General features: G+C 41.4%; 1 protein-coding gene across 4 annotated transcripts in view; it reads right to left on the bottom strand.

Annotated features, from left to right (window-relative positions):
- The window catches only part of Spag9 (sperm associated antigen 9), a 127182-nt gene extending 100490 nt beyond the window's left edge, over positions 1-26692 (bottom strand). For 3 of the 4 annotated variants that reach the window (XM_027424323.1, XM_027424324.1, XM_027424325.1), the window contains exons 1-2: positions 26207-26509; positions 5008-5128 (exon numbers count right to left, since the gene is read on the bottom strand). In XM_027424323.1, coding sequence (XP_027280124.1) covers positions 5008-5128; positions 26207-26509 — 424 coding nt within the window. Of the gene's footprint in view, positions 1-5007; positions 5129-26206 lie in introns of all 4 variants that reach the window. The other variant, XM_027424322.2, reaches the window with a different exon arrangement.
- Between the last annotated feature and the right edge of the window lie 359 nt (positions 26693-27051).

Below are 27051 nucleotides of genomic sequence, written 5' to 3'. Positions count from 1 at the left end.
AGTTCAACTCACAGAACTCAGGTGAAAATGGTGGGCATGAAGATATACTTATAATTCCAGCACTGGGTGGGGCAAAGACAGGCAGATCCTTGGGACTCTCTGGCCAGTCAGTTTAGTCTAATTGGTGAGCTCCAAATCAATAACCCTGCCGCAAAGGAAAAGGATAGAATTTCTAAGGATGACACCCAAGGTAGTGGGTGTGTGTAACACAGAGGCATGTGTAACAAAAACAAAAAAAAATGAAATAAAAAAAAAACAGGTGGTGATGCACGTCTTTAATCCCAGCACTTGGAAAGCAGGCGGATCTCTGAATTGGAGGCCAACCTGGAGTTCCAGGAGAGCCTCCAAAAGTTACACAGAGAAACCCTGTCTAGGGAGAAAAAAAAAAAGAGGTGCTTTGAAAAGTAGTATGAGGAATTTGGGGGAGATAAAGTTAATAAAGCTCCCCCACAAAAAAAAAAGACTCAAAATATTTTTGAAAAGGAAAAACTGGCCAGGCATGGTAGTGCACACCTACCAGCACTCAGGAAGCCAGGGCAGGAGGATCTCTGAGTTTGAGGCCAGCCTGGTCTTAAAAGAAGTTCCAGGTCTGCCAGGGCTGTTACACAGAGAAACTCCGTCGGGTATGGGGGAGTGTGAGGGGGAGGGGGGTCACAACTGGGAGCTGGAAATAGCTCTGTTGGTACAACACTAGTCTATCATGCAACAGGCCCCAGAACCACATAAACTGAGGTGGTGGCAAACAGGGCTGTGACTCCAGCCCTCCAGAAGGAGAAGCAGGAGAATGAAGAGTTCAGTGTCCTCCCTTGGTTTCAGCCTATTCCTAGTCAGTCAACCTGGACTATACATAAGACCCTGTGCCAAAAGAACAAAAAGATCAAAGGGAATGGAGGACAGACAGATTGCTTTTTATTGCTTCGATAAACACCATGACCAAAAGCAAATTGGAAAGGTTTATTTGGTTTAGTCATCTCAATCACAGTCTATTACAAAGGGAAGTCTGGGTAGGACCATGAATCAGGAACTGAAGCAGAGACCATGGAGGAATGCTGATTACTGACTTGCTCTCCAGATTCACTCAGCCTTCTTTCTTATACAACCCAGAACAACCTGCCCAGGGGTGGCACTGCCCATACCAATCATTAATCAACAAAATGCCCTATAGACTGGCCTACAGGCCAGTTTGATGGTGGTGTTTTTCTCACTTGAGGTTTCCTCTTCCCAGATGACTCTAGAAGCTGGCCAGCACATTTGACCCATAGTCAACTTGCCACATATATCACTATTAAATCATAACTTTTCCTTTTTTATCACTATGATCTCATACTAATATCACAAATATAAAACATAGTATAACTTTCAAAGTCCCAGTCTTTAAAAGTTCAGACTAAAATATACAATGTCTCTTAAGTTCAAAGCCTCTCAACTGTGGACCCCTGTAAAATCAAAAATAAGTTACATGTTTCCTATTCCAAGAGGGAAGAACCAGGCAACAATCACAATCAAATAAAAGCAAAATCAAGATTCAGCAGTATAAATTAAAATCTGTAACTCCATGACTGGCATCTGGGATTCACTCACAATCTTCCTGGCTCCAAAGGTTCGGGAAGATCACGACTCTGGCTTTGCTATCCTCAGTACACAGCTTGTTGTCTGGAAGGCTCAAGCTGGCTCCGTCCTACACCTGCCATTGTCCTTTAGTGGCAGTCCATTGTCCTGGCATCTACAATATGCTGGTGTCTCTACTACAGCTGCACACCTTCACCAGTGGCCTCTCCTGGACTACTTTCAGAGACTCCAGCCCTGCCACATAGTGCCAAGCCTCAGTCTCTCTCTATTACCTCCTTCAATCCTGAGGTTTTCACTGTAACTGAGGCTGTCCCTTCATCAAGGGCTTCTTGTGGCCTTTCTTCAGAGACTCCAACAATACCACACAGGGGTCAAGCCTCAGCTTCTCCCCATGATCCATCCCTTTATGCCTTCAAAATCAGTACTATGTGGGAGACTCTTACACATGAACTAGTTCAGCTGTCAACTTCACATGCAGCCTTGCCCCTATGGATCGAAGCTTCTGTGTGCTCATTATAAGGAACTACTTCCCAGAAGACTTCTCCTCAATGATGCTGATTTCTCGTTAGTCACAGCAGTTTCTATTGCTGCAGACAATTTCAATTATGCCTGTGAAGCAAAGGTGTTGTTCAGTGGGCTAGTCTCTTGTTAGTCACTGCTGACTCTTCAGCCCCAGCTAATCAGAAATCAGATTCTTTGTTTGTTTTTCAAGACAGGGTTTCTCTGTGTAGTCCTGGCTGTCCTGGACCTAGCTGGCCTCAAACTCACAGAGATCCACCTGTCTCTGCCTCCCGAGTGCTGGGATTAAACACATGTGCCACCACCACCCAGCAAAACCACAGATTCTCAATTCAAATATATCACACAAGCAGCTCTTAATAGAAAATTTGTGGTACTCTCAAACTTTCCCTAAAATATCACAAAGTCTCTACTGCCTGCATTGCTCTAAGCATTCATATTTTCCAAATTCCCATAAGTCTTTAAGCTTGAACACTCAATGGTTTTCTAGCCCAATGTTCCAAACTCCTTCAGGATCCTCCCCAAAACAACAGTCAAGTCTGTCACAGCACTACCTCATAATTCTGGTACAAGTTTGCTTTTTATTGCTATGATAAAACACCATGACAAAAGCAACTTGTGAAAGAAGTGATTTATTTGAATTACTCAGCCAAATTACAAGTCATCATGAAGGGAAGTTGGGGGGCAGAACCTCCAAGCAGAAGTCATGGAAAAATGCTGCTTACTAGCTTGCTCTCCTGGCTTCATCAGCTTTTTTTGTTATATAACCCAGGGGTGGCAGCAATAGGCACAGATACAAACAAACAAACAAACTAACTAACAAAAAATCAGCAGTAGTTAGTGGTACACACCTATAGTTCCAGCATTCAGGAAGTGAAGCTAATGTTCAAATGTTGAGTATGGTGGCAATGGCATACACCTGTAATCACAGCACTTGAGAGGGGATGGAAGGAGAGAATAGATCCCAATAGTTGAATAGTTCAGACCAGCTAAGGCTACAATAGTGAGACTGTGTCTCAAAGCAAGAAACAAAACAAATTTTTGATCCAGATTAAGCTCAAACCTATTTTTAATATTTGTAAAGAAATTCTTCCTTCCTTCTATAAAGTGTAATTTTATTAAAACACTTAATTCTTAAAAATCTTGGAATTAAAATGCAAACATGATAATGAGTGCTTCTGAAGAAAGAAATGAGAATGGACTCCATAGTACATGTTAATTCCAAAATGCCTAGTGTGATTCACCAAGCTAGAAAACAAACCTAGGACAAATTAAAGATCAAAGTCTGAGATACTCAAAACATTCTCCTATATTGAACATTTAGGACGTATGTTTAAGGTAGAGACTGGCAGATGGATCTTGAGGCCAGCATGGTCTATAAAGCAAGTTCCAGGACAGCCAAGGCCATTACACAGAGAAACCCTGTCTCAAAAAAAAACAAAAGACAAAGTATACTTTGTTCATCTTCATTAGGGAGGAGAAAAGTTTTTTGTTGTTGTTGTTGTTGTTTTTAGTGATAAAAAGGCTAATGTACCTAAAGGGGAGGAAGAGGGAAACATACCACATGAACACCTCTTTTTTTTTTGTGAAAAAGCCACAGTATCACCTCTCAGTGTGAGACAAATCATCAAATAAAACTTTTGATTTCAGAGGCTGGAAAGACAGTTCAGAAGTTAAGAACATTTGCTGTCCTTGCAGAGGACCCAGGTTGGCAGTTAATCTGACACCATCCCTCAGGTACCAGGCATGACGGTGGTGCATATACATATATCAAGGAACTCATATACACACATAAAAATAATGATTTTTAGTTTAGAGCAATTTTAAGTATAAAACAACTTTTGCTCTAATTTCTTACAACAGAGACAGATCATTTGATGTTTAAAAGGATTTTAGACAAGCAATTCTTTTTTTATTTTTTGGGTTTTGTTTGTTTGTTTTTCAAGACAGGATTTCTCTGTATAGTTCCTGGATGCCCTGGAACTAACTCTGTAGACCAGGCTGGCCTCGAAGTCACAGAGATCCCACCTGCCTCTGCCTCCCAAGTGCTGGAATTAAAGGCGTGCACCACCAACGCCCGGCTCTTTTATTCCTTTTTGTTGCATAAGTAAAAGTAATTTAGGGTAACAGACATTTTTCAGATTCTTTTTGTTTGTTTGTTTTTGAAACAGGGTGGCTCGGTAGATCAGGCTGACCTCAACCTCACAGAGACCCGCCTGTTTCTTACCCCAAGCTCTGGGACTAAAGGTGTGCGCCACTGCCACTGTCTCGTTTTTTTAAAAAACACTTAAAATTTTTGTAGATTTATTTTTTTGTGTATGAGAGTTTGCCTGTTTGCATGCATATATGTGTACCCTGTGCAGGCTTGGTATCCTTGTAGGTCAGAAGAGGGCATCAGATCCTTTGGAATTGGAATTAGAAATGGTTGTAAAACTACCATGTGCATGCTGGGATCCCAACTCTGGCAAGAGCAGCAAGTGCTCTTAATTGCTGAGCCATCTCTTCAATCCCTCAGATTAATTTCTAGTGCAATTTCATGCTGTTTTTGACTTTTTAAATTATTTCAATTTCAAAGCAAAGAAACAATGGAACTATGTGTACTTCATCAACATCAGCAAAACTGCTCCACATATGGTATCTGCATAACAGACAGCAGAATGCTACCTACAAACAGGCAGTCAGCACAACTGAAGAAGAAGTAAGTCTAGCAGGTATCTCTGACTCAGCCTTTTCTACATATATTGGTGCCATGTGAAATGGAAACAAAAATGAATTAATCCCAGCACCCAGATCTCACACTTGATTCTGACAATTCCAAGCACATATTTGGAGCCCTTGTCAAATGTCAGGGTGAGTCACTCACCGTATGGGAGTCCACTCTCTAATGAGTACTTATGAGGAGAAAAGCATTTTACTTACTCTGGTCAGCATAGTTTTTTGCTTTAAGTTCAAGCTGTCTTGTTTGAGATTCTAGAGATTCCACTCGGGTCTGTAAATCCTTTTTTTCCTGTTCTTGAGAGTCTTCAAATTCAATGAATTTCTAATAAAGAAGAACAATATACATTTTCAGTATTGAATTGAAGTCTATTTTGTATTTTTCAAGACCTAGAGAGATGGTTCAAGGTTAACAGCACTGGCTGTTCTTCAGAGAACCACAGTTCTTTAGTTCTACCACCCACATGGCAGCTCACACCCTTCGGTAACTTCAGTTGCAAGAGATCTGATACTCAATTCTGTCCTCCAAAGGCAATGGGTGCACATGTGGTACACAGACATCCATGCATGCACAAATCCCAACACAAAAACAACAACAAACAAGAGCTGGCAATATGGCTCAATAAAGGCATCTATCACCAAGCCTGATGACTTAAATTTGATTCCTGGGACCCACATGGTAGAAGGAGAAAACCAACTCCTGAAATTTTTCCTTTGACCTGTGCATGTAAGCCATCACACAACAATTTTTTTAAAAATTATACGTGTGTGTGTGTGTGTGTGTGTGTGTGTGTGTGTGTGTGTGTGTGTGTGTGTGTGTATAAAGTAGTAGTATCTAAGAGATCTCAAAATCATGACATTGGGAACACAACAATTTATTTAGTAAAGTATTATCATTTCATATAATAGACATCCCAATGGAAATTCATATATCCCACTACAACTAAATCTTTTAGTATTCTTGCATATTCATTGTTTGAAAACAAATCTTTAATCCATAGTATGTACAGAAGATAAAAAAGAATAACAATAATTCATATTTGCTAAGTGATTATTTAACAAGAGACATTGGGGTTGGAGTGTAGCTCAATGGTATTGTGCTTGCCTAACATATAGGAGGTAGGAGTTCTATTTCCAGCATGCAAAATTAGTTAATCAATTAAATGAGATCAGCAATAAGTAATTTTGTGGGCTTATCTAATGATGTAGGTTTAAATTAAAAAAAGAACCCCTACTAGAAAAAATACTACCAACCAAATATAATTTAAGAAAAGATTGGTTAAATGAAATCATTAAATCTCAGTCTCTATCTTAACTGTTACATCAGCAGCAGGTGACAACTGGTTTCTTCTTTCTGTTTGGCTTTCCTTGTTTGCCTTCTATATTCTGGTTGCTCTTTCTTGGTACTCTTTACTGGTTACTTCTCAATTCCTTCACACTGAAATGCTCCATCCTTGAACACATTTTTCTGTCCCATTTTTGTTTCTTTGACATATACATACATACATACATACATACATACATACATACATACATTATTTCAGACAGGGTTTCTTTGTAGCTTTTGGAGTCTGTTCTGCAATTCACTTTGTAGACCAGGCTGGCCTTGAACTCACATAGATCCTTCTGCCTCTGCCTCCTGAGTGTTGAGATTAAAGGCGTGCGCCACCACCACCCACCCACCTTTGTTATAATTTTGAAAACTTACTCATATAAGTTCATGCACTTGTGTCACTGCATGCATGTTGGAGAACAATATTGTGGAGTCTGTTCTCTCCTTCCACTTTAGATAGGTTTTAGGGATGGAAGCAGGTCTCCAGCTTGCATTGTTGAGAAACAATGCCTTTGTTCATTGAGCTATCTTAATAGCTCTATAAATCATTTTTTGACCTTACTATGTTGCTACGTTGGCCTAAAGCTCACAATCCTCCTGCCTCAGTCTCCCTCCTAAGCAGGCAACTGACTTCCTACTGGTTCACCCTGTAGGGGTGTGTGGTGTGTGTGTGTGTGTGTGTGTGTGTGTGTGTGTGTGTGTGTGTGTGTGTGTGTGTGTAGGCAGGTGCACCTATGGAAGTCAGAGGACAGTTTCAGGCATTGGTTCAGGACAATGTTTTTTGTTGTTGTTGTTCACTACTGTTTGGTGACAGGCTAGCAGGCCCATAAGCCTGGAGGAATTCTCTTGTGTGTGAACACATCTCACTATAGGAGCATTAGTATTACCAACCTGCACTATCTATATGGGTTTTATGTGGGCTTCTGAGATTCAAGCTCCTTATACTTGTGCAGCAAGCTCTTTACTAGTTAGCCATCTCCCTGCCCCTCCTGGTTTACTGTTTTCTTTGGTGAGTTCACCTACTATATATCTACCTATCTATCTACCTATCTACCCATCCATCCATCCATCCATCCATCCATCCATCCATCCATCCATGAGTGTGTCATGCTCTGCCTGCGTGTTGCCTGCAGGCCAGAATAGGGCACCAGATCTCATCATGGATGGTCATGCACCACCATGGGGTTGCTGGGAACTGAACTCAGAATCTCTGGAAGAGCAGCCAGTGTGCTCTCAAGCTGAGCCATCTCTCCAACCAGAGCTCATCTATTTTCATTGCTTTAAATGATAACTGTATGCTGACAGCTTCTAAATTTCTATCATATGTCTACAACCTATTTACTGGGCAACATCATTTAGATTCTAATAAACACCTGTTGAAACCTACCTGATCCTCTCTTGGTCTCTGGTTCATTAAGTGACTATATTCATGCCTAAAACTTTAGAATCAGCTTTGACACTTCTCTTTGCTTAATAGCTCTTATCAGATCTATCAGCAAATCTATCTCATATCGGACCCCTTTTCATTATCTCCATTACAAGCCTGATCTGTGCCACCATACTCTACTATATGAATTATTGCTCTAACATGCACCCCCTGAATGGTCTCTTCACTTTCACCCCGATCCTCTACAATGCAGAATAGTGTGGAGGGTCCTTTCAAAGAAAGTCAGATTCTCTCTTCTACTCAAGACCCGATAGTTTAAATTATCTACCAGAACCCTTACAATGGGCCTCTTGGAACCCACACAACCTTTTCCCACCATCCTCCTACTTGTTTGATATCAAGCTCCTGTGAGTGATCATACTATTCCGAAGCTTAGGAAGTAAGCCTCTGCACTTATTTCCCACTACTTGGAATTCTTCCCAGATAACCAATGGCTTGCTCACTTTCATGCCTTTGTTCAGATATCACCTTCTTAGTGAGACCTTCCTCATCTTCCTATCTCCCCTCCTTACTCTTCTTCAAAGCAAGTATTCCCAAGCCCCATTTGAAATATTTTAGTAATTTACCTTATGTGCCCACCCTTACCACAATGTAGGTTCAATAAAGACACTGTTGCATATACTGATATAATGCTGATGGGAAAGGTAGTAACAGCATACAGCAGGTTCTAAAGTGTTTGTTAAACAAATCAATAACAAAAGTTGTAGAGTAGAAACTGAAATTTACACATAATGTTCTAAATTACAAAGAGAAACCTTATGATTTACTAGCTGAGGAATATAGCTCAATGGTAGAGCACTTTCAACAGGATCAACCAAAAACAAAACAAAAACCCAAAGAACCACAAAACTGAAAAGAGAAAAATTAAGTTTCACTAAATACACCCTCCTCCCCCACTAGCTCCTTCCTTTGAGTACCCCTTCTGCTCTCAGGCCATGTGAGTGCTTACACCACCAAGTCCACACTCTGCTGGAGAGACAACGAAGTACGTTTCTTCCTCCCATTGCCTTCCCTGGTTTCCCCATCCCCTCTCCCTCTAAATCTCTTCCTTTTCCCTCACAGTCCCCCTTATATTTTCATCTCATAGATCAGCTACATACATGCACATTCACATTCAAATCCAGACTTCACAAATGAGAGAAAACTTGAGATGCTTGTTTCTATCACTCTGGCTTATTTCACTTAACATGATCTTTAGTTTCATACAATTTCCTGCAAATGACATAATTTCATTTTTCTTTATGGCTGAATAAAACTACATATATATATGTGCACACACACACACACACACACACACACACACACACACACACACACACACATTTTCTTCATCTTTTCATCTATTGACTGGTTCCAAATCTTGTTACTATAACTAGCACAACAATAAAACATTAATTAGTTTTAAAATGCTTTTTTGTTTTGTTTTGTTTTGATACAGGATTTTACTGTGTAGCCTTGGCTGTCCTGGAACTGGCTGTGGAGACCAGGCTGGCCTCAAACTCAGAGATCCACCTGCCTCTGCCTCCTGAGTGATGGGATTAAAGGTGTGCACCACCACCACACAGTATAAAGTGTCATTTTTAAATCCTTTACTGACTTTATTTATTCTTAAACTTTTTTCTTTTCTTATTTTGTAGTTTGTTTGTTTGTTTGTTTGTTTAAGGCAAGATCTTACTATGTAGCCTTTGGTGATATAGAACTACTGGCCTCAAACTTGGGGCAGTTCTATTGCTTCAGCCTTGCAAGTGCCAGGACTTTAAACACAAGCTACCACACCCAACCCAAGCTTTTCAAATCACTACAGAAAAACAAACAAACAATTTTCTGTTTACACACAATGTCTTCCTGTGAGAAAATTTCTCTCCCTGTTTCATGCTAATTTCATGCTAATTGACTCCATTTCCCTAAGGAGAGATGACCCAGACTGCTCAAAGTCCTTTCTGTGACACTGGCCAATTATTAGGAAAAATACCACCTGCTTAAAAAAATACTATTATTGTTGTTGTTATCATTATTATAATTATTGGTGTGTAGACATGTGCGTGTATGTGCATGTGATGTTATAATTATTGGTGTGTACCTATGTGTGCGTGTGTGTGTGCATGCTATACACTGAAGAGTCAGCTCACATGCTATAGAATGCAGAGGCCAGAGAACTTTGTGGAATCAATTCTTTCCTCTACCTTTTCCTAGATTACAGAGATCAAATTCAAGTTGTAAGGCTTATTGCAGCAAGTGATAAGCCATCTAGCTCACTAGCCCTGTGGTTCTTAAAATTTGTATATAAAAGCATTTTGTGCAAAATAAATAGGATTTTAGAAGCATCATCCTAATTCAGGTTTTTGTTGCTGTTGTTGTTGTTTTATGCCACCAGGCCTGGCAGCAAGAGACATTTTAAAGAAGAAACAACTCTAAATAGATGCTTATGTTTTAGGATGTTCATAACTGATTTAGTACGACTTATCATCTTTCCAATGGCATGATTTTATAAAATTGGTCACCCTGAAATACACATTAACTACTAGCATCAGAGCAATCATGGTGAAGTTAGAGAATTGATAAAGTCATGGTAAGAAGGAAACAGTTTTTCTAGTTACTAACTGACTTTACCGCTGGGAATTCTGGCTATCTACGCCAGGACAACACAGTTTGTTGAACACCTCCAATATACTATAGCACAAATCCTCTACCTATTCCTCTCTGCCTCGGCCTCTCTCACACACTCTTTTAAGCAAGGCAGGCAGACAATTAAAGCCTGTGGATGGGGATTTTCAATATGTAAAATAAATACATCTTCTCTGACAATCTTTTCCATCTTGACAGCTACCAGGCCAGAAACAATATTGATGTAACTTCAGACAGAAGTCTCCTGGGAGCAACTAGACTTTAAAAAAAAAAAAAAAAAAAAAAAGTAGTGGACAATACCAACTTATGTCAGGATCTAAAAATCAGCTTTGTGATGAAGCAAAATGCCTCCGTGTCCAGATGGCTTATAGAGTCTGTTTTGCCTGCTGTTCTATAGAAAAACAAATGAATTCTTTGAAAAGGCAAACTCCCAAAGTTTAAAAAGAAAAAATCCTCAGAGATTGCTGTTCTCTGGAGTAAGATACAGGAGGCCAACAAAGGTTGGAGAGCCCTTTAAATAGTACTTTGACTATAGCAATTGTCTAAAAACAAGCACCACCAAATAACAGGCTTACTTGCTGCCAGACATCCTCTAAGAAAAACATCCTTACTTATTCTGTAGGGTAGGGGGAAGAATTTATTTCTATTATATAATCATTATCCATTTTTAGTTGGTTCCACACCAGCAATCTCAGGATATTAAACCCCATCTCAGAAAACTGAAAAGGTAATGTTGGGTCTGGGGAGGTAGTGGGCCAAAGTACTCCTTGCATAAGCCTGAGGACCTGAGTTTAGATGCCCAGAACTCACAAGAACACCAAACGCAGTGTTCACAAGACAAGCAGATACTCAGAGCTCACTCACTGGTCAGACAGTTTAGACAAACCAGTGAGCTTCAGATTCAGTGAGAGACTCCTCGAAAGACACATCAGAATTTTTATGACTTCAAATGATATATAAAGCCTTTCCCCCTACAGATAGTGCCTAGTTTGGGTTTTTGTTTGTTTGTTTTGTATGTCTGTTTTCATACAGGAGAATTGTAAAGAATGTTTTTGCTTCGGGCTGTAGAGTTGGCTCAGCAGTTAAGAGCACTGGCTGTTCTTCCAGAGGATATGGGTTCAATTCCCAGCACCCACACTGTCTGTAACTCCAGTTCCAAGGGACCCAGACACCCTCATACAGACATATATACAGGCAAAACACCAATGCACATGAAACAAAAAAAAATTAAGCCCTAAGCTCTGGTGCTATCAACAAACAAACAAAGGTGGAGAATGAAGAGGAAGACACTGGGACACCAACCTCTGACCCCCCCACACACACACACACACGTAAAAAGGGGAGACAACTACTACACATTAAAGAAACTTAAAAAAAAAAAAGGTGTAATTATATGGATCACTGTCTTTGGATTTGAACTGAAACACAAAACTACATACAATCACAATTATAAGACAACTGGGAAAACATAGAAACTGATGAACTATATGGATCCAGGTATGGTGGTTGTTGTGGTCTGAATGAAAATGGCCCTCATAGGCTCATATATAAACCCAACACTAGGGAATTGAAGGCCAACATGAGTTACATAATGAGACCTTGTATCAAAAAAATTATAGTGGAGATATAAAATATAGTGAGAAGAGGCCCACATGAAGCAGTATTATTTTGATGTTAAATTGTTGAAATTACCAGGTGATGGAGCATGCCTTTAACTCCAGCATTTGGGAGATAAAGGCAGTCGGATCTCTGAGTTCCAGACCAGCCTAATCTACAGCTAGACTTCTAGGACAACCAGGGCACATAGAGAAACCCTAATCCAAATCAAAACAAAAAAACTGTTGAAATTAGCCAGGTGTGTTTAATCCCAGCACTCTAGCCAGTTGGTGGTGGCACATAATTCCAGTTTCTGGAGGCAGAGGTAAGCAATCTCTGTGAGTTCGAGGCCACCATGGTCTACAGATAGAGTTCCAGGATAGCCAGGGCTACACAGAGAAACCCTGTCTTGAAAAACAAACAAAAAAATCCCAGCACTCTGGAGGCAGAGGCAAGTAGATCTCTGAGTTCAAGGACAACCTGGTCTACATAGTGAGTCCTAGGACAGCTGAGGCTACATGATGAGGTCTTGAGAAAGAAAGAAAGAAAGAAAGAAAGAAAGAAAGAAAGAAAGAAAGAAAGAAAGAAAGAGAGAGAGGGAGAGAGAAAGAAAGAAAAGAAAGAAAGAAAGAAAGAAAGAAAGAAAGAAAGAAAGAAAGAAAGAAAGAAAGAGAGAGGGGGAGGGGAGGGGAGGGAGGGAGGGAGGGAGGGAGGGAGGGAGGGAGGGAGGGAGGGAAGATAGATAATCAAAGATTATCAGATACTTGAAACTACAACCTGAAAACAAGAGGGACCAAAACTATTAGGAGGAGTGGGAAGGGAATTCTTAGGAAAACAGACAATGCAGGGACCAATGAAAACTATAATTAATACAGTCAAAGAGAGAGAAAAGTCACTGCTCCCACAGAACCAGAACAGCTATTTTTAAAAGAGGGAGGGGAAGAGAAAACAAGAATAAGAAGGAGCTCTCAAGGATCTAAAGTATAAAGAAGAACCAAACACTTTTTCTTTCTTAAGAACTATATCTTAGGGTAACCAGTTGGTAACAAGAAATACACCTTTATAAGAAAGCCTAGCTGTCATGTGCTGAAGGAAAGGAAGTTAGACTAGCACCATTACCCAATCCTCAACAAACTAACAGGAAATATTTGGTTACTATTCAGACTTTGCTGTGGTCTCATAAACACTTTTACAATCAATCTTTTAAACCAGACTTTCCAATCCCTTTCACCTGAATGATCATCTTAATGGACTATTATAAAGGCCATCAAAAAAGCATAATTTGGTTGTTCACAAAGACGAGAGTGCGCGCGCGCACGCGCGCGCGCGCGCGCGCACACACACACACACACAAAGAGACAGAGTAAATAAAAGAATGTAAAGGTAAATAAAATAAACCTTGATTATGTGGTCACAAAAAAAAAAGAAGAAAAAGAAAAAGAAAGTCAGGAATAGAGGCCTGTACCTTTAGTCTCAGCATTTAGAAGCAGGTGGATCTCTGTTCAAGATCAGCCTGGTCTATATCGCCAACTCCGAAAAAAGCATAGCTTATATAGAGAGACCTTGTCTCAACTCCCCTCACCAAAAACTCTGTAATTCAAACCTAGCCATGTACATTCAGATATTGGTTGCTACCAACTGAGCATATAAAACTGAGTAGGAAATTCACAAAAAAATCAAATTTATCAGCAATGTGAGAAAGCATATTGAACTAAACTAGAGACTTGGGAAAAAGCAAATCAAAGCAAGAAGTAGCTTAATATAGTGACAGAAACCAAGTCTGATAGTGCCGAATGCTGCCAAAGATGGAGGGAAATAGGAGCTCTAATAAACTTCATTGTTAAATTTTTTATATTATTTTGTGTGTGTGTATGTTGTGCACATATGTATGTTTGTACACCGTGTGTGTCTGATGCTAAACAGTGTCAAATTCCCTTGGAACTGGAGTTATAGAGGTTGTGGGCCACTATGTGGATGCTGGGAATAAACCCCAGTCCTCGGGAAGAGCAGCCAGTGTTCTTAACCACTGAACCATCTCTGCAGTCCCTACACTTCTGACACAAAGTCAGACTGGGCTTGGTGGTGAACACCTTTAGTCTCAGCACTCAGGAGGTAAAGGCAGAAGGATCTCTGAGTTCAAGGCCAGCCTGGTCTACACAGCAAGTCCCAGGACAGCCAAGGCTACAGAGAAACCCTGTCTCAAAAAACAAAAACAAACAAAAAAATTTTTAAAGAAAATATCTTTTATTATGAGAGAAATTGGAGTCAGGCATGGTAGTACATGCTAGTAATCCCAAGACTTAGGAAGCAGACGATCACCACAAGTTCAAGTCTAGTCTGGTCTACATAGCATATTACAAGACAACTTGAACTACATAAAGACTGTTTTGCTTGTTTAAAAAGGGAGGTGGTGAGCTGGAGAGATGGCTCAGAGGTTACGAGCACTGACTGCTCTTCCAGAGGTCCTGAGTTTAATTCCCAGCAACCACATGGTGGCTCACAACCATCCGTTATGAGATCTGGTGCCCTCTTCTGGTGTGCAGATATACATGGAAGCAGAATGTTGTATACATAATAAATAAATAAATAAATAAATAAATAAATAAATAAATAAATAAATTCTTTAAAAAAAAAAGGGGGGGGTGCATTGACAGATGGTTAAGGTACTGGCTGCTTTTCCTGAGGACTCAAGATTCAATTCCCAGCATTCACATGGCAGCTCACAACTGTCTGTAACTCCATTCCCAGGATATCTGATGCCTTCTTCAAGCCTCCACAGGCACTGCATGCTTGTGGTGCACAGGTAAACGTGCAGGCAAATACTCGAAACACTAAAATAAAAATGAAATCTCAAAAACAAACAAAAGGGGATGGGGCCAGTGACATGGCTCAGTGGGGAAAGGCATTGCCATCAAGGCAAGGTGTCTTCTTGTGCCCTGCGCACCATACTGCTAGCATCAGCCAGACCAGCAAGTGAAAGAGAAGTGATACTTAGTAGACACACTTGATTTGGCTGTGTTGAGATAAAAGGAGAAGGCCAGTGTGATGGCTCAGTGGGTAGCGGAGCTTTCCACTATTCTGACAACTTGAACTCTGTCTTTGGAACGCACATGGTGGAAAGAGAACTGACTCCCCCAAGCTGTCCTCTTGTCTCAACAAAGTTTTGCACCTGTGGGTATGCGCACTGTGTGAACACACAATTAAAATGTAATAATCAATAAATAGCAAAATAAAACCCACAGAAAAAGGGTAGTAATATTTTGAAATGATAAACCCATAATGGTAACACTTTATCCTATCTAAATATGTCTTCAGTGCTGAAGAGAGGGCTCAGCAGTTAAGAGTACTTGGTTGCAGCCAGGTGCACACATTTAATCCCAGAAGGAGGCAGACAAGGTGGATCTCTGAGTTAGAGGCCAGTCTGGTCTACAAAATGAGTTTCAGGACAGCCAAGACTACAAAAAGCCCTGCCTTAAGGGGAAAAAAAAAAAAATGCTTGGTTGCTCTGGTAGAGAACCCAAATTCAATTCCCAGCACCCAGATGGTGATTCACAACTGTTACTCTAGTCCCAGGAAACCCAATGCCCTCTTCTGACCTCCTAGAGTACCAGGCACACCTGTGATGCACTTACATATGCTCAAGCAAAATACTCATACATATAAAATAAATAAAAAAATTAAATAAAGAAAATCTATTCAATGAACTAATATTTAGTGCATAGTTTGAACATGTATTCTAACTGTTCAAATATCAACACAATTAAATGCTGTGGTACAAGCAATAGCAATTAGAAGGCAGAGACATGCTGATTAATCTCTTTGAGTCTAGGCCAGCATAGTCCATTTATCAAGTTCCAGGTCAGCAAGGTTTACACAGTGAGACAATCTCAAAAAGAAAAAAATTGTATATACACATTTTATATATATAAACATACATACAATTTCTGCCCAACATGCATACATACATACAAACATACAATTTCTGCCCAACCATTAGGCCAGTGATGGTTAAAACTAAGTAAACTGACTGAACTCCTTGAATTCCTATTCTAATATAAAACTATACATTAAAGAATTAAAAAACACTGCCAGGTGGTAGTGGCACATGCCTTTAATACCAGCACTCAGGAGGCAGAGGCAGGAGGCTCTCTGGTTCAAGGTTCAAGGCCAACATGGTCTACAGAGTGAGTTCCATGACAGCCAGAGCTGTTACATAGAGAAACCATATCTCGAAACACCCCCCCCAAAAAAATTAAAAAAACAAGGGGCTGGAATGGTAGTACATACCTATAATTCCAGCATTTCTGAAGCTAAGAATTGGAACCTCAGTATGAGCCTTAGGCAGGAGTACCAAGGAGTTGAAGCCCATCCAAGACTATGGCAGGAAACCTTATCTCCAAAACAAAGCCACATCATTTTATTCTTGATTTAAAACAAAACAGCCCAGGCAGCCCTAATCCTAGGTTGTATAGATAAGTTTAGCCTTGAGCTCCTCATCCTCCTGCCTCAACTTCCCAGTGGGTGGGATGATAGGGGTGAACCACAATACCTAACCCAATACTGAATTCTTTTTAAAAAGATTTATTTTTATTTTATGTATGAGTGCTTTGCCTGCATGTATGTAAGTGCACTGCACCCATGCCTGATGTCTGAGGCCAGAAGAGGGTATCCGATCCCCTGGAACTGAAGTTGCAGATGGTTGTAGGTGGTAGGAATTGAACTTGGATCCTCTGGAAGAACAGTAATTGCTCTTAACCTCTGAAGCAACTCTCCAGCCCCCAATATTGCAAATTTTAAAACAAATATTTGTAAACTACTCCTATGCATAGTATAATATAAGTACAGTATCTGAAAAAACTATACTCCAGAGTCATAGTTTTTCTGACTACAAAAAATCCAAAAGACTTACGGAAGAACTTTTTGGAAGTTTTAGCATAACTTGGCACCAACAGTAAGGAACAAAAATTTGAATGCACAAAGAGAACTTTAAATGCTTAGGCATAGCAACTTGACCTTTAGATGTTTATCCATTTAACTAACAAATGCTTAATAAGTGCCCACTGAATACCCAGTTTGGTAGAAGAATTAAAGCAATAGTTTGGTCTGATATAATAGATGAGGTGCTAAGAGAAGGGCAAAACACTTGGCTGTGGGAGGATATAACCCACCATAACCCATAGTTGGGTATTCCTAAAAGGCAATCCAGAATTGCATCCCAGAACAACAAATAAAATCAATCAATTGATAGGTAAAATTGGGACTGCAAGATAACTCAGCCACTAAGCCTGACAACTTGCTTTCAATCCTAGGAAGTCAAAAGATATGTTACTTTGGAGAAGAGATTATGCTTTTATTTCCACAGGAAATGAGAGGTTGTGGATTCATTTCAGGTTGATACGCATCAGGTTTGATCAGAGAACATCCTCTTGAAAATCCTGGCTACAGACATAAAGAAATAAACCTAGAAAAACTACAAAAGATGTAGGAATATTTTACCAACTCAAATAAAACAAAAAAATCATCTTTGGCTAACTGTGTACAACCGTCTATACTTGTACTAATACAAATATGTATCTTATCTTTAAAAGTTTATGTATTTTCAGAGCAAGGGGACCAGACACCAATAAAAACAAATGGCCCAGGTGATCCAGTATCTCAAAATGCTTCTGTTGCAGTTTCTTCGGAGTTCTGCATCCAGAACAGCTTCAAGGCTGCTGATTGAGATGGTCCAGCCTCACAAACTACTACAGTCAAGTTTTAACCATTATCCTGAATTTTCTTAGGGTTCCCCAAAGATGCTAATGTCCACAAACGACAGGAAGTAGTCTAGAGAATGATGCTCACATTCCCAAAAGATGGGTTATGGATGTTTATTATGATCTAAGGGGGGGTGGTTAGCACTAGTCAAAAGGGGGGGGCTAAATAAAAGATTTAAATTCAAAGATCTCTTTCTAAAGGAAAAAGGAGGCTATGATATAGGAATGATAGGAAAAAGGGTAGATTATTGAAACTACTTTAGTCCAAAAAACTACTAATCTCAAAATATTTTGATTGGTATGGATTTGGGGTTATTGATACAAATTTAAAGTTATTTTTTATACTACATGTATGTTTCTACTCTTTGTTTTTTTAGTTTGTTTTTTCAAGATAGGGTTTCTCTGTGTAGCTTTGATGCCTGTCCTGGAACTCACTTGGTAGACCAGGCAGGTCTTGAACTCACAGGGATCCACCTGCCTCTGCTTCTGCCTCTGCCTCTGCCTCCAGAGATGAAAGGTGTGCACCACCACCACAGCCTTGTCTCTACTCTTGTTTAAGATATTGTACCTATACAGTTGATACCTATGCATCTCATTTAATTATGCAATGTGAAGTTTTAATCTTTGAAAGCTATTTGGGTTAATAAAGAAATACAGGTTAATAGTCACCCATAACTATCAAATTTATGGTCATGTTAGTTATATTTTCTAGGTGGTAGAAAGATATGTTTTATATATGTGATCTTAAACACTGCAAAGACCTACAGAATATGTCATTTAAAATGTTTTAATAACATAAGACTTTTCTTGACAGTGAGACACACTTGCTCCTAGCAACACCAGTTTACTTCAGAAATGATGATGGGCATTGAAGAACCTCCATATGGAGTTTACTTTATGGCAAAAGCTAGCCATTGGGACAAAAAACTACCCTTGCTTCAAAATGCTGACAGTATACTGTCCAAACTGGACCAGAAAGATACACAAAAAAGTGACTTCCAAACTTTGCCAAGACAAGACGTGACATCCTTCAAAATCCCCTGCTTTTCAGAAAAGTCTGTCAAATATAATAAGCCTATAGGCCAAAGATAGATGTCCCCAGTGTTACAAAAGAACTTTGAGTGACTGTCCAGCAGCCAGATGCCCCTATCATTAGGTAACAATTCACCCTTATTTGGTGAAGTTGAAGACTAGATAGTCATAGTTTTCCTTACTTATGATAAAAAGTAAATTAGGTATAAAACTTTAAATTCACAAAGATAAAATTTTCTTTAATCTTGCCAAATACAAATGGATTGGATATTGTAACTATAATTCTTACTTGATTAACTGGGGGGTTTTTTGTATATAATTTTACTGAGTTAAAGTTAAAGCCTTCCTTTTTAATTTGACAAAAAGGGAGGAATGCTGTGGAACAATCTTTGTATACTATAAATATGTGTCACCCTCACTGTTAATAAAAAGCTGATTGATCAATGGCTAGGCAGGATTTTCGGGTGAGAGAATGCTGGGAAGAAGCAGGGTAGAGTCAGAGAGGTCGTCAGCTAAACACGGAGAAGAAAAGGAGGTGCAAGATGAAAGAGAGATAATGCCATGTGGTAAAACGTAGATTAATATAAATGGGTTAAGTTGTAAGAGCTAGTTATAAATAAGCCTACATTATCAGTCGAGCATTTATAATTAATAATGTCTCTGAGTGATGATTTGGGAGCTAGCTGGAGAGACAGAGCTGACCAGCTCTGTCCAATCCAATGAATAACTTTGCCCCCAAAGTTATTCTGGGATATATAAGGTCCTAAAAAAGTAAGGTCAGTGAAATGGGTTTAAAAAAAAAAAGGCTTGCTGCATAGAGTAGTAGTGGTGCACACCTGATGGGGGAGGTCCTTCTGTATATATGTTTGTCTTATTGGTTGATAAATAAAGTACTGTTGGCCAACAGGGAAGCAAGTTAGGCAGAACTAGGAGTCAAGAAGGATTCTGGGAAATGTAAAGATAAGTCTTGTGATCCAGGCAGGAAGTGACAGCAGGCAGACTCAAAATATAAGTAGGGTCAAGCAGGAAATCGCCCTCTTCCTCCTCCTTTCTTCTCTGTGGAGCCGCCATGTGATCCTGGCAAGAGAAGAAGCCTGCTGCTGGTGTCCGATAAGATAAGTTCTTATAAAATATATAGATTAGTAGTTATGGTTGATAATTAAGACTGAGCTAGCAAGTAAAAAATCCTAATCATTGGCCAGCAGCATTGTACCTAATATAAGTCTCTGTGTGTTATTTTGGGCGTCCACGTGGCGGTGGGACAGTTTGGCGGAAAGATTTATTTATTTATTTATTTATTTATTTATTTATTTATTTATTTATCGTTACACACACCATCGATCCAAAGCACTTGGGAGGTAGAGTCAGGCAGATCTCAGTGAGTTCGAGGACAGCCTGGTCTACAAAGCAAGTTCCAGGAGAAACTCCGTCTCTAAAAAACAAAAAAAGCTTGCTGCCAAGCATAATGACCCTAGTTTGATCCCCAGAAGCTCAGAAACCATTGGGTAGAGCCAAGTCCCCAAAGCTATCCTCTGAATTCCACGTGGGCTGGGCAGTGGTGGTGCACACCTTTAAGAGGCAGGCAGATCTCTCTGAGTTCGAGACCAGCCTGGTCTACAAGAGCTAGTTCCAGGACAGCCTCAGAGAAACCCTGTCTCGAAAAACCAAAAAAAAAAAAAAAAAAAAAGATTTCCATGTGAACTCTGTGGATCATGTACCCTCTCTGCCACACAAAGAAAACAAGTTTTTAAAGGGGTGACTATAAAGATGACTCAGAAGTTAAAAGTGTTTGCTACACAATCATGAGGAGCCAAGTTCAAATCCCAGCACCCACATAACAAGCAGGGTGTCATACCCAGCCTGTAATTCCAGATGAGGAATTCAAGACAGATCACTGGGGCTTGCTGGCCTCTAGGCTAGCTGAAAAAAAAAAGGTTGTCAGGTTCAGAGAGAAATTCTATCTTATAAGACTAGGCAGAAAGTGACCAAGGACACCCAAGACCTTGTTCTAGCCTCCCCATGTGCATGCTTACATGCTGACACACACAAATAATTAAATCAATCTTTACAATCAAAAAAAAAAAAAAGAAAACCCAATCGAGAAATGGTGGCATGTGTACCACATGCATGCATGAGCCTGATGATGTCATAAGGGATTGTCATGTCTTCCAGAACTGGAGTTACAGGCTATTGTGAACTGCCATGTGGGTGCTGGGAATCTCTCACTCACAGAATTTAGAATACCTAAGAAAAGGGCCTCCGGGCATACCTGAGGAGGATTATTTTAACTAAATTGTTAATTGATAAGGGAAGATGCACTTTACTGGGAGCAAGACTCCTGGACTACATAAAATAGAGCAAGTTGAAACTGACAAGCATGCATTCATCCATCTGTTTCTGACTGTAGGTTCAATGGAATCAGCCTGCTGCAGGCTCCTGCTGCCTAGACTTCCATGTCACGATACTTTACTTTGAACTGTGAACTAAAACAAGCCCTTTCTCCCTTAGGTTGTTTTTTCTTTTAAAGATGTATTTTATGTGTATGAATATTTTGTCTGCATGTATGTATGTACACCATATGTGTGTACCTGGTGCTCATGGAGGTCAGAAGAGGGCATAAAATCCCCTGGAACCGGAGTTACAGATAGTTGTGAGTCACCATGTAGGTGATGGAAATCAAACCTGGGTCCCATGTAAGAACAACAAGTGTTCTTACCTGCTGAGCCATCTCTCCAGTCCCCCTAGGTTGCTTTTCTCAGGGTGGTTTATCACAGAAACAAGGAAAGAAACAGGCATTCAGGTTTACTGAAACTCTATCTATAAATAAATAAATAAATAAATAAGGTGAGAACAACTAAGGATGACATCTAGCATCGACCTCTGGCCTCTGTACATGCACACACATGTGAACACACCCCCTAATAAACATAGAAACCAAACACATACATGTTTAAAAATTAAAAATATTGGGCTGGAGAGTTGGCTCAGTGGTTAAGAGCAGTGGCTGCTCTTCCAGAGGACCTGGGTTCAATTTCCAGCACCCACATGGCAGCTCATACCAGCTGTAACTCCAGTTTCAGGGAACCCAACACCTTCACACAGACATACATGCAGGCAAAACATAAATGTACATAAAATAAGTAAATAATTAAAAAAAAAAACATAGCCAGATGATGGTGACACATGCCTTTAATCCCAGCACTTGGGAGGCAAAGGAGGTGGATCTCTGTGAGTTTGAAGCCAGCCTGGACTACATATTGAGTTCCAGGTCAGCCAGAGCTACATAATGAGACCCTGTCTGGAAAAACAAAAACAAAACAAACAAAAAAATTAAAACATTTTTAAAAGATTTTTGTTTTGTTTTTTGAGATAGGGTATTACTATGTAGCTCTGACTGCCCTAGAACTAAATATGTAGACCAAGATGGCCTCTAGAGATCTCTGTCTTTCTCTGCCTCCAGAGAAAAGAAAAAGCAAATAAGGAAAGACCAGGCTTGGGCTGGTAAGATAACTTAGCTGGTAAAGGCACTTGTCTCCAAGCCTGATGGCCTAAGAGTATTTGGGGGATTTTTTTAGATGTATTTATTTGTTTAATTAAAATAATTTTGGGAGTTTTTATTCTATGTAAAATGGTGTTTTTTTCTGCATATATGTACATGAGGTGCCTGCAGAGGCCAGAAAAAGGTGTCAGATCCTTGGGACTAGAACATTGTTGTTAGCTGCCATGTGGGTGCTGGGAATAGAACTGGGGTCCTCCAGAAAAGCAGCCAGTGCTCTTAACCACTGAACTATCTCTCCAGACCTGTTTTGTTTTGCGAGACAGGGTTTCTCTGTGTAGCTTTGGAGCCTATCCTGGAACTCACTCTGTAGACCAGGCTGACCTTGAACTCACAGAGATCCACCTGCCTCTGCCTCCCAAGTGCTAGGATTAAAGGCATGAGCCACCAAGCCTGGCTAAAATTTTTAATCATTATGTGTATATGTGTTGTCTGAGTTTAGGTTTGTCCACATAAGTAGTGTTTAAGGAGGTAGAAGGCATGGATATCCTGAAGCTGGAATTATAGGCAATTGTCAGCTGCCTATATGGATACTAGGAACTGAACTCAGGTCCTCTGGAAGAACAGTATAAGCTCTTGACCACTGAACCATCTTACCAACTCCTAAGAATTATTTCTATGTTTTATTATGTGCAAGTATGTTTGCTTGTGGGTATGTGCATGTATGTATAGGTGTCCACAGAGCCCTTAGGCCTTAGATCCCCCTGTCAGAGCTGCCTGATATGGGTTCTGGGAACAGAACTAGGGTACTCTACAAGCGCAGTACCAGCCCTTAACTGCTGAACCATCTCTTCAGTCCCTTATAACCTGAGTTTGATCCCCAAGACCAATACGGTAGATTGAAAGAACTGACCTCTTTCAAGTTCTCTCACCTCTCTATATGAGCCTTAGCAAACATCCACCCATCTTCAAGCATGCTCTAATTAATTAATAGTATGAATTTCAAAAATGAACCAGTCATGGTAACACACACCTACAATCTCAGAACCCAGAAATCTAAGACACAATTGTTGTCAGGAATCTGAGGCCAGTAAGTTCTAGACCAGCCTTGGAAATAGACCAGTCTCTAAAAATAAATAGATAGCGAAAGAAAGAAAAAGAAAGAAAGAAAGAAAGAAAGAAAGAAAGAAAGGAAGGAAGGAAGGAAGAAAGAAAGAAAGAGAAAGAAAGGGACTCACAAGGATATACAGTATTTCAGTACATAACAGACAAGAAAGTCTCATGAAAAATTAAATTTAAACTGAGCATATAGTTGACAGAAACTAGCTAGGAATGGTAGTGCAAGCCTATAATCTCAAGACTTGGAAGGCTAAGGCGAGAGGATTTCAAGTTCAAGGCTAATGTGGGTATACAGCAAGTTTCTATAGAAAGAAAGCACAGGCCAGGACAAAAGGAAGAAGGAAGAGGATAGGGAAGGAAGAGAAAAAGAAAAGGGAGGGAGAAAAGGAAAAAGGGAGGAAGAAGCTAGCCAGGTCAAGTTCTGAGGGGTATACCTTGCCATATGGCAAGGGAACAGTATGAGCAAAAGCATCTGCTGAGTCGGGACTAAAAGAAGGAAAGAAAGATGTATGGCAGGGAACCCAAAGGGGAGAATGGCAGGTGAAAGGACTTGTTAGCATTTGAAACTGGCCAAATATATGTAAACCCTGCCTTTATGTATTTTGTTTGCTGTTATTTGGTGCTGGTGGTAACTTTTTGTAGTGCTGGGAATTGAACCCAAGTCGAATAGCAGACACATATCACTGAGCTATATTCCAATTCCTAAGACAACTCTAAAAGGAGTCACTAAAGCAGCAAACTAACCACACATACACAATTCAAATAAAAGCAAGAAAAATGAAGCATATTCTAAAGTAAGTACAACCATTATAATAGAAATTACATTTTTACCCTCCTTCCTGGCAATTTCTGCAAGCAAGATATTACAGCACCTCATAGACTCCTTAACAGCCTCATCATTTCCATACATCCCTAAATTTCCACAAAGGTGCCCAGAATTTACTGTACACTCTAGAGATGGACAATTACCATGCTTTCAAATTACTTCGGCTGTAAATACCCTCCCTGGAGCACTTCTGCCATAAGAGCATGCTCTTAATCTCTGGGTTAAAGGCACTGAGCATTCAGGGACAGAACTAAACAGAATCCACTCTGCACACTGGCCTGGAAGAGCGTACTTCTAGGTACAGGCAAAACAGCTTATCATCTTACATGAGTGCTGATGATGAAGTAGTTTTATGTTTGTGGTCTGGGAAGTGTTTCATCTAGCACATCATCAGTGTTCTCAATTCTCAGGTCAGGAGTATACCCAAAGCTTTCATTATGGAAATTTGAAAGATGTAACTAAAAAAGTACAAACTTTAAAGAAACTCCGTGAATAGCCTATTTTTAAGTTCATTTACTTAAGAAATAAATACAGAAAGGATCCTAATACTTTTATTTTCTGATTCTGCAGCCTGTGACAGATGGTTTTCTCGGAATGTGTGGCGCTGTCATTTCATCCCTGTTTACATGATTGACAGGAATTTAAAGCTGGTGGGAGCATTTCTTTTTTACCAGAAGTGATAGGCCACAGTGGACCTACTCCTGACCTCTGTGTACATGTGGTCCTTCTCTCTTCCAATTGCATCCACACCACGGCAAAGACCTGTATCAGCACCAACAAGTGCCAACCCATGTCAAAGGCCTTGATCTGTTTTATAAACAGTACCAAGAAACTAATAGAAATTGTGGTCTCAAACTTTTTTTCAACCTTTCCCTTCATGTATATTGGATACACTCTTGAAATAAAGTCAATTTTGTTTGGAAAATTCAGTGTCATTCCTTTGAGACAGGTGGACTGCAAAATCTCGAGTAGAGAGCACCACTCTAATCTGGATTTTAAAAAGAAAAAATCATTTACCTGAATGGAGAGGTGCATACAACAAAAACTTTTAAATGGTGATGCCTATTTAATGTTAGGAAATGAGCTGCCAAGCAAATCTCACATCCTCCAATGGTGTGATGAATTTTTGAAAAACAACACGTGGTTCCTTTGATAATTAGTTTCCTTCAATCACCATGTATTTAGCTAGGTGTACTAGATGTCTTGGAAGCAAAAACAAGGAGGGCATTTTGACTGCCAAAGAAAAGTTCCTCAGAAACAATGCCAAGGCACTCAGCCTGAAGACTAAAATTCTTAACTGGCTCAAAAAGCCAGAGGATCATTTACAGTCCAGTGTTCCAAAAGGCTCACACATTCAGGTGAGAGTACAAAGGTCACTGCTCAGGTGTTCGAGCTAAGAGCCAGCCAAGTGGACTTGGAAACTGCAGTATGCAAAGCAAAAGGCAGACAGGAAAAGTGTTGCAACACTCACCCACACCTACTCAACCCCGCCCCCCAGTCGTCTTTATAAATAGAGGAGTCTGTAAGGGAACTGTCCAAGGTTACCACCTGATACGAAGGGAATGCCTTGGTGAGGAACATTAATAAAGCAAATGAGTGTCGTTTATGTATTTACAGGGCACTGCTATTCGACATCTAAGTGGCTGACAAAGTGTTAAGCCAGGTACAATGAGGCATAAAAATAAGACTTCCTTCTCAAGAGGATTTAAATGTCAAGAAGAAACTGACCGAAAGAGGGAGATCTCTAACTTCCCAAAGCAGCAGCAGCCCCCTGGAAAGGTACCGAAGCCAGCGGAACTCACAGGCAGGACAGTACTGCCCCCCTCCCCAATGCTAAAAGTTTGAACAGGCACCGACTATCCTACGGTGGTCGGAAACTTCCCTAAACAAGAAGCAACCAGACACCCTCAAGTCTCCGCCCTCGGGCAGCCCCAGGTGCCCTCATGCCAGGGTGTCGCTTCCTCCCGGGATCTTCCCTCCCACTTCACCCCTCTCCGGGACACTCGCTGGACTGCCTAGGCTTCTAGTGCCGGTCCGGGTCCCGGAGTCCCCAAGGCTGTGGAGCACCTCCCGGGGCCCTGGCCACAGGCCTGCCCTTCAGGAGGCCACCCCGGCGCGCCCAGCGTCCCCAGCCGGGCCGCGACCCCCCGCCCCCGCCGCCGTTGGCTCTCACCTCCTCGGCGTGCTTGCGCAGCGCCTTCTCCCGCTCGTACTGGGTGATGAGCTGCTCGTTGTCGTCCCGCAGCAGCTCCAGCTCCACCTGGTGCTCCTGGTCCTGCGCGAACACCGAGTCCAGGTTCTCCAGCACGGCCACCACCAGTGGCATCAGCTCCTTGACCACCTCCTCGTCGTAGCGCCCGATGAGCCGCTCGAACTCGCGGTAGATGGAGCCGGCCAGGCCGGACACCCGCTCTGACATCACGGCCCCGGAGCCGCCGGGCTCCTCCTGGTACACCACACCGTCCTCCAGCTCCATGGGGCGCGGCGGGCGGCGGGCGGCCCGGCGTCGCCGGCTGAGGGGCGGCACGGGCCCGCACGGGACGGGCACGGCGGAGACTGGGCGGGGCTGGGCCCCACGGGATGGGGGCCGGGGCCCGGGCCGAGGAGGGGAGGGTGGGGTAAGCGCACTCACCCCAACCGCCGCTGCACCAACTGCCGGGGCGGCCCGGCCGCGCGCGCTACGCGTCACCCGTGGGGCGGAGCCGGCGCCGCGTCGCCCCCGTGGGCGGGCCCCCGCGGGAGGCCAGGCGCGGCCGGGGGCGGGGCCTTGCGGCGGCGGTGCGACGGCTGTGACGCCAACAGCCAGCGCCGCGCGCGGCGGGAGGTGGAGGAAGTGACAGCCGGAGGGAGGCTGGGTTTGCTGAGCGCTCCCTGAGGAAAGGGAGGGGCTCTGGAGGGTGACAACTCTTTCCCGACGAGACAGCTAGCGTCTTCACCTTTCCACAGCTTACACAGCGCCTTCGTGGTGCGCCAGACGTTTGGCCCGTCTCACAGACAAAGAAACTAGGCCCGGGGAAG

Source organism: Cricetulus griseus, chromosome 7 (assembly GCF_003668045.3).
Source record: "Cricetulus griseus strain 17A/GY chromosome 7, alternate assembly CriGri-PICRH-1.0, whole genome shotgun sequence".
Taxonomy (NCBI): domain Eukaryota; kingdom Metazoa; phylum Chordata; class Mammalia; order Rodentia; family Cricetidae; genus Cricetulus; species Cricetulus griseus.
Note: the sequence above shows the minus strand (reverse complement) of the source record. Positions and strands in the feature narration are given on the sequence as shown.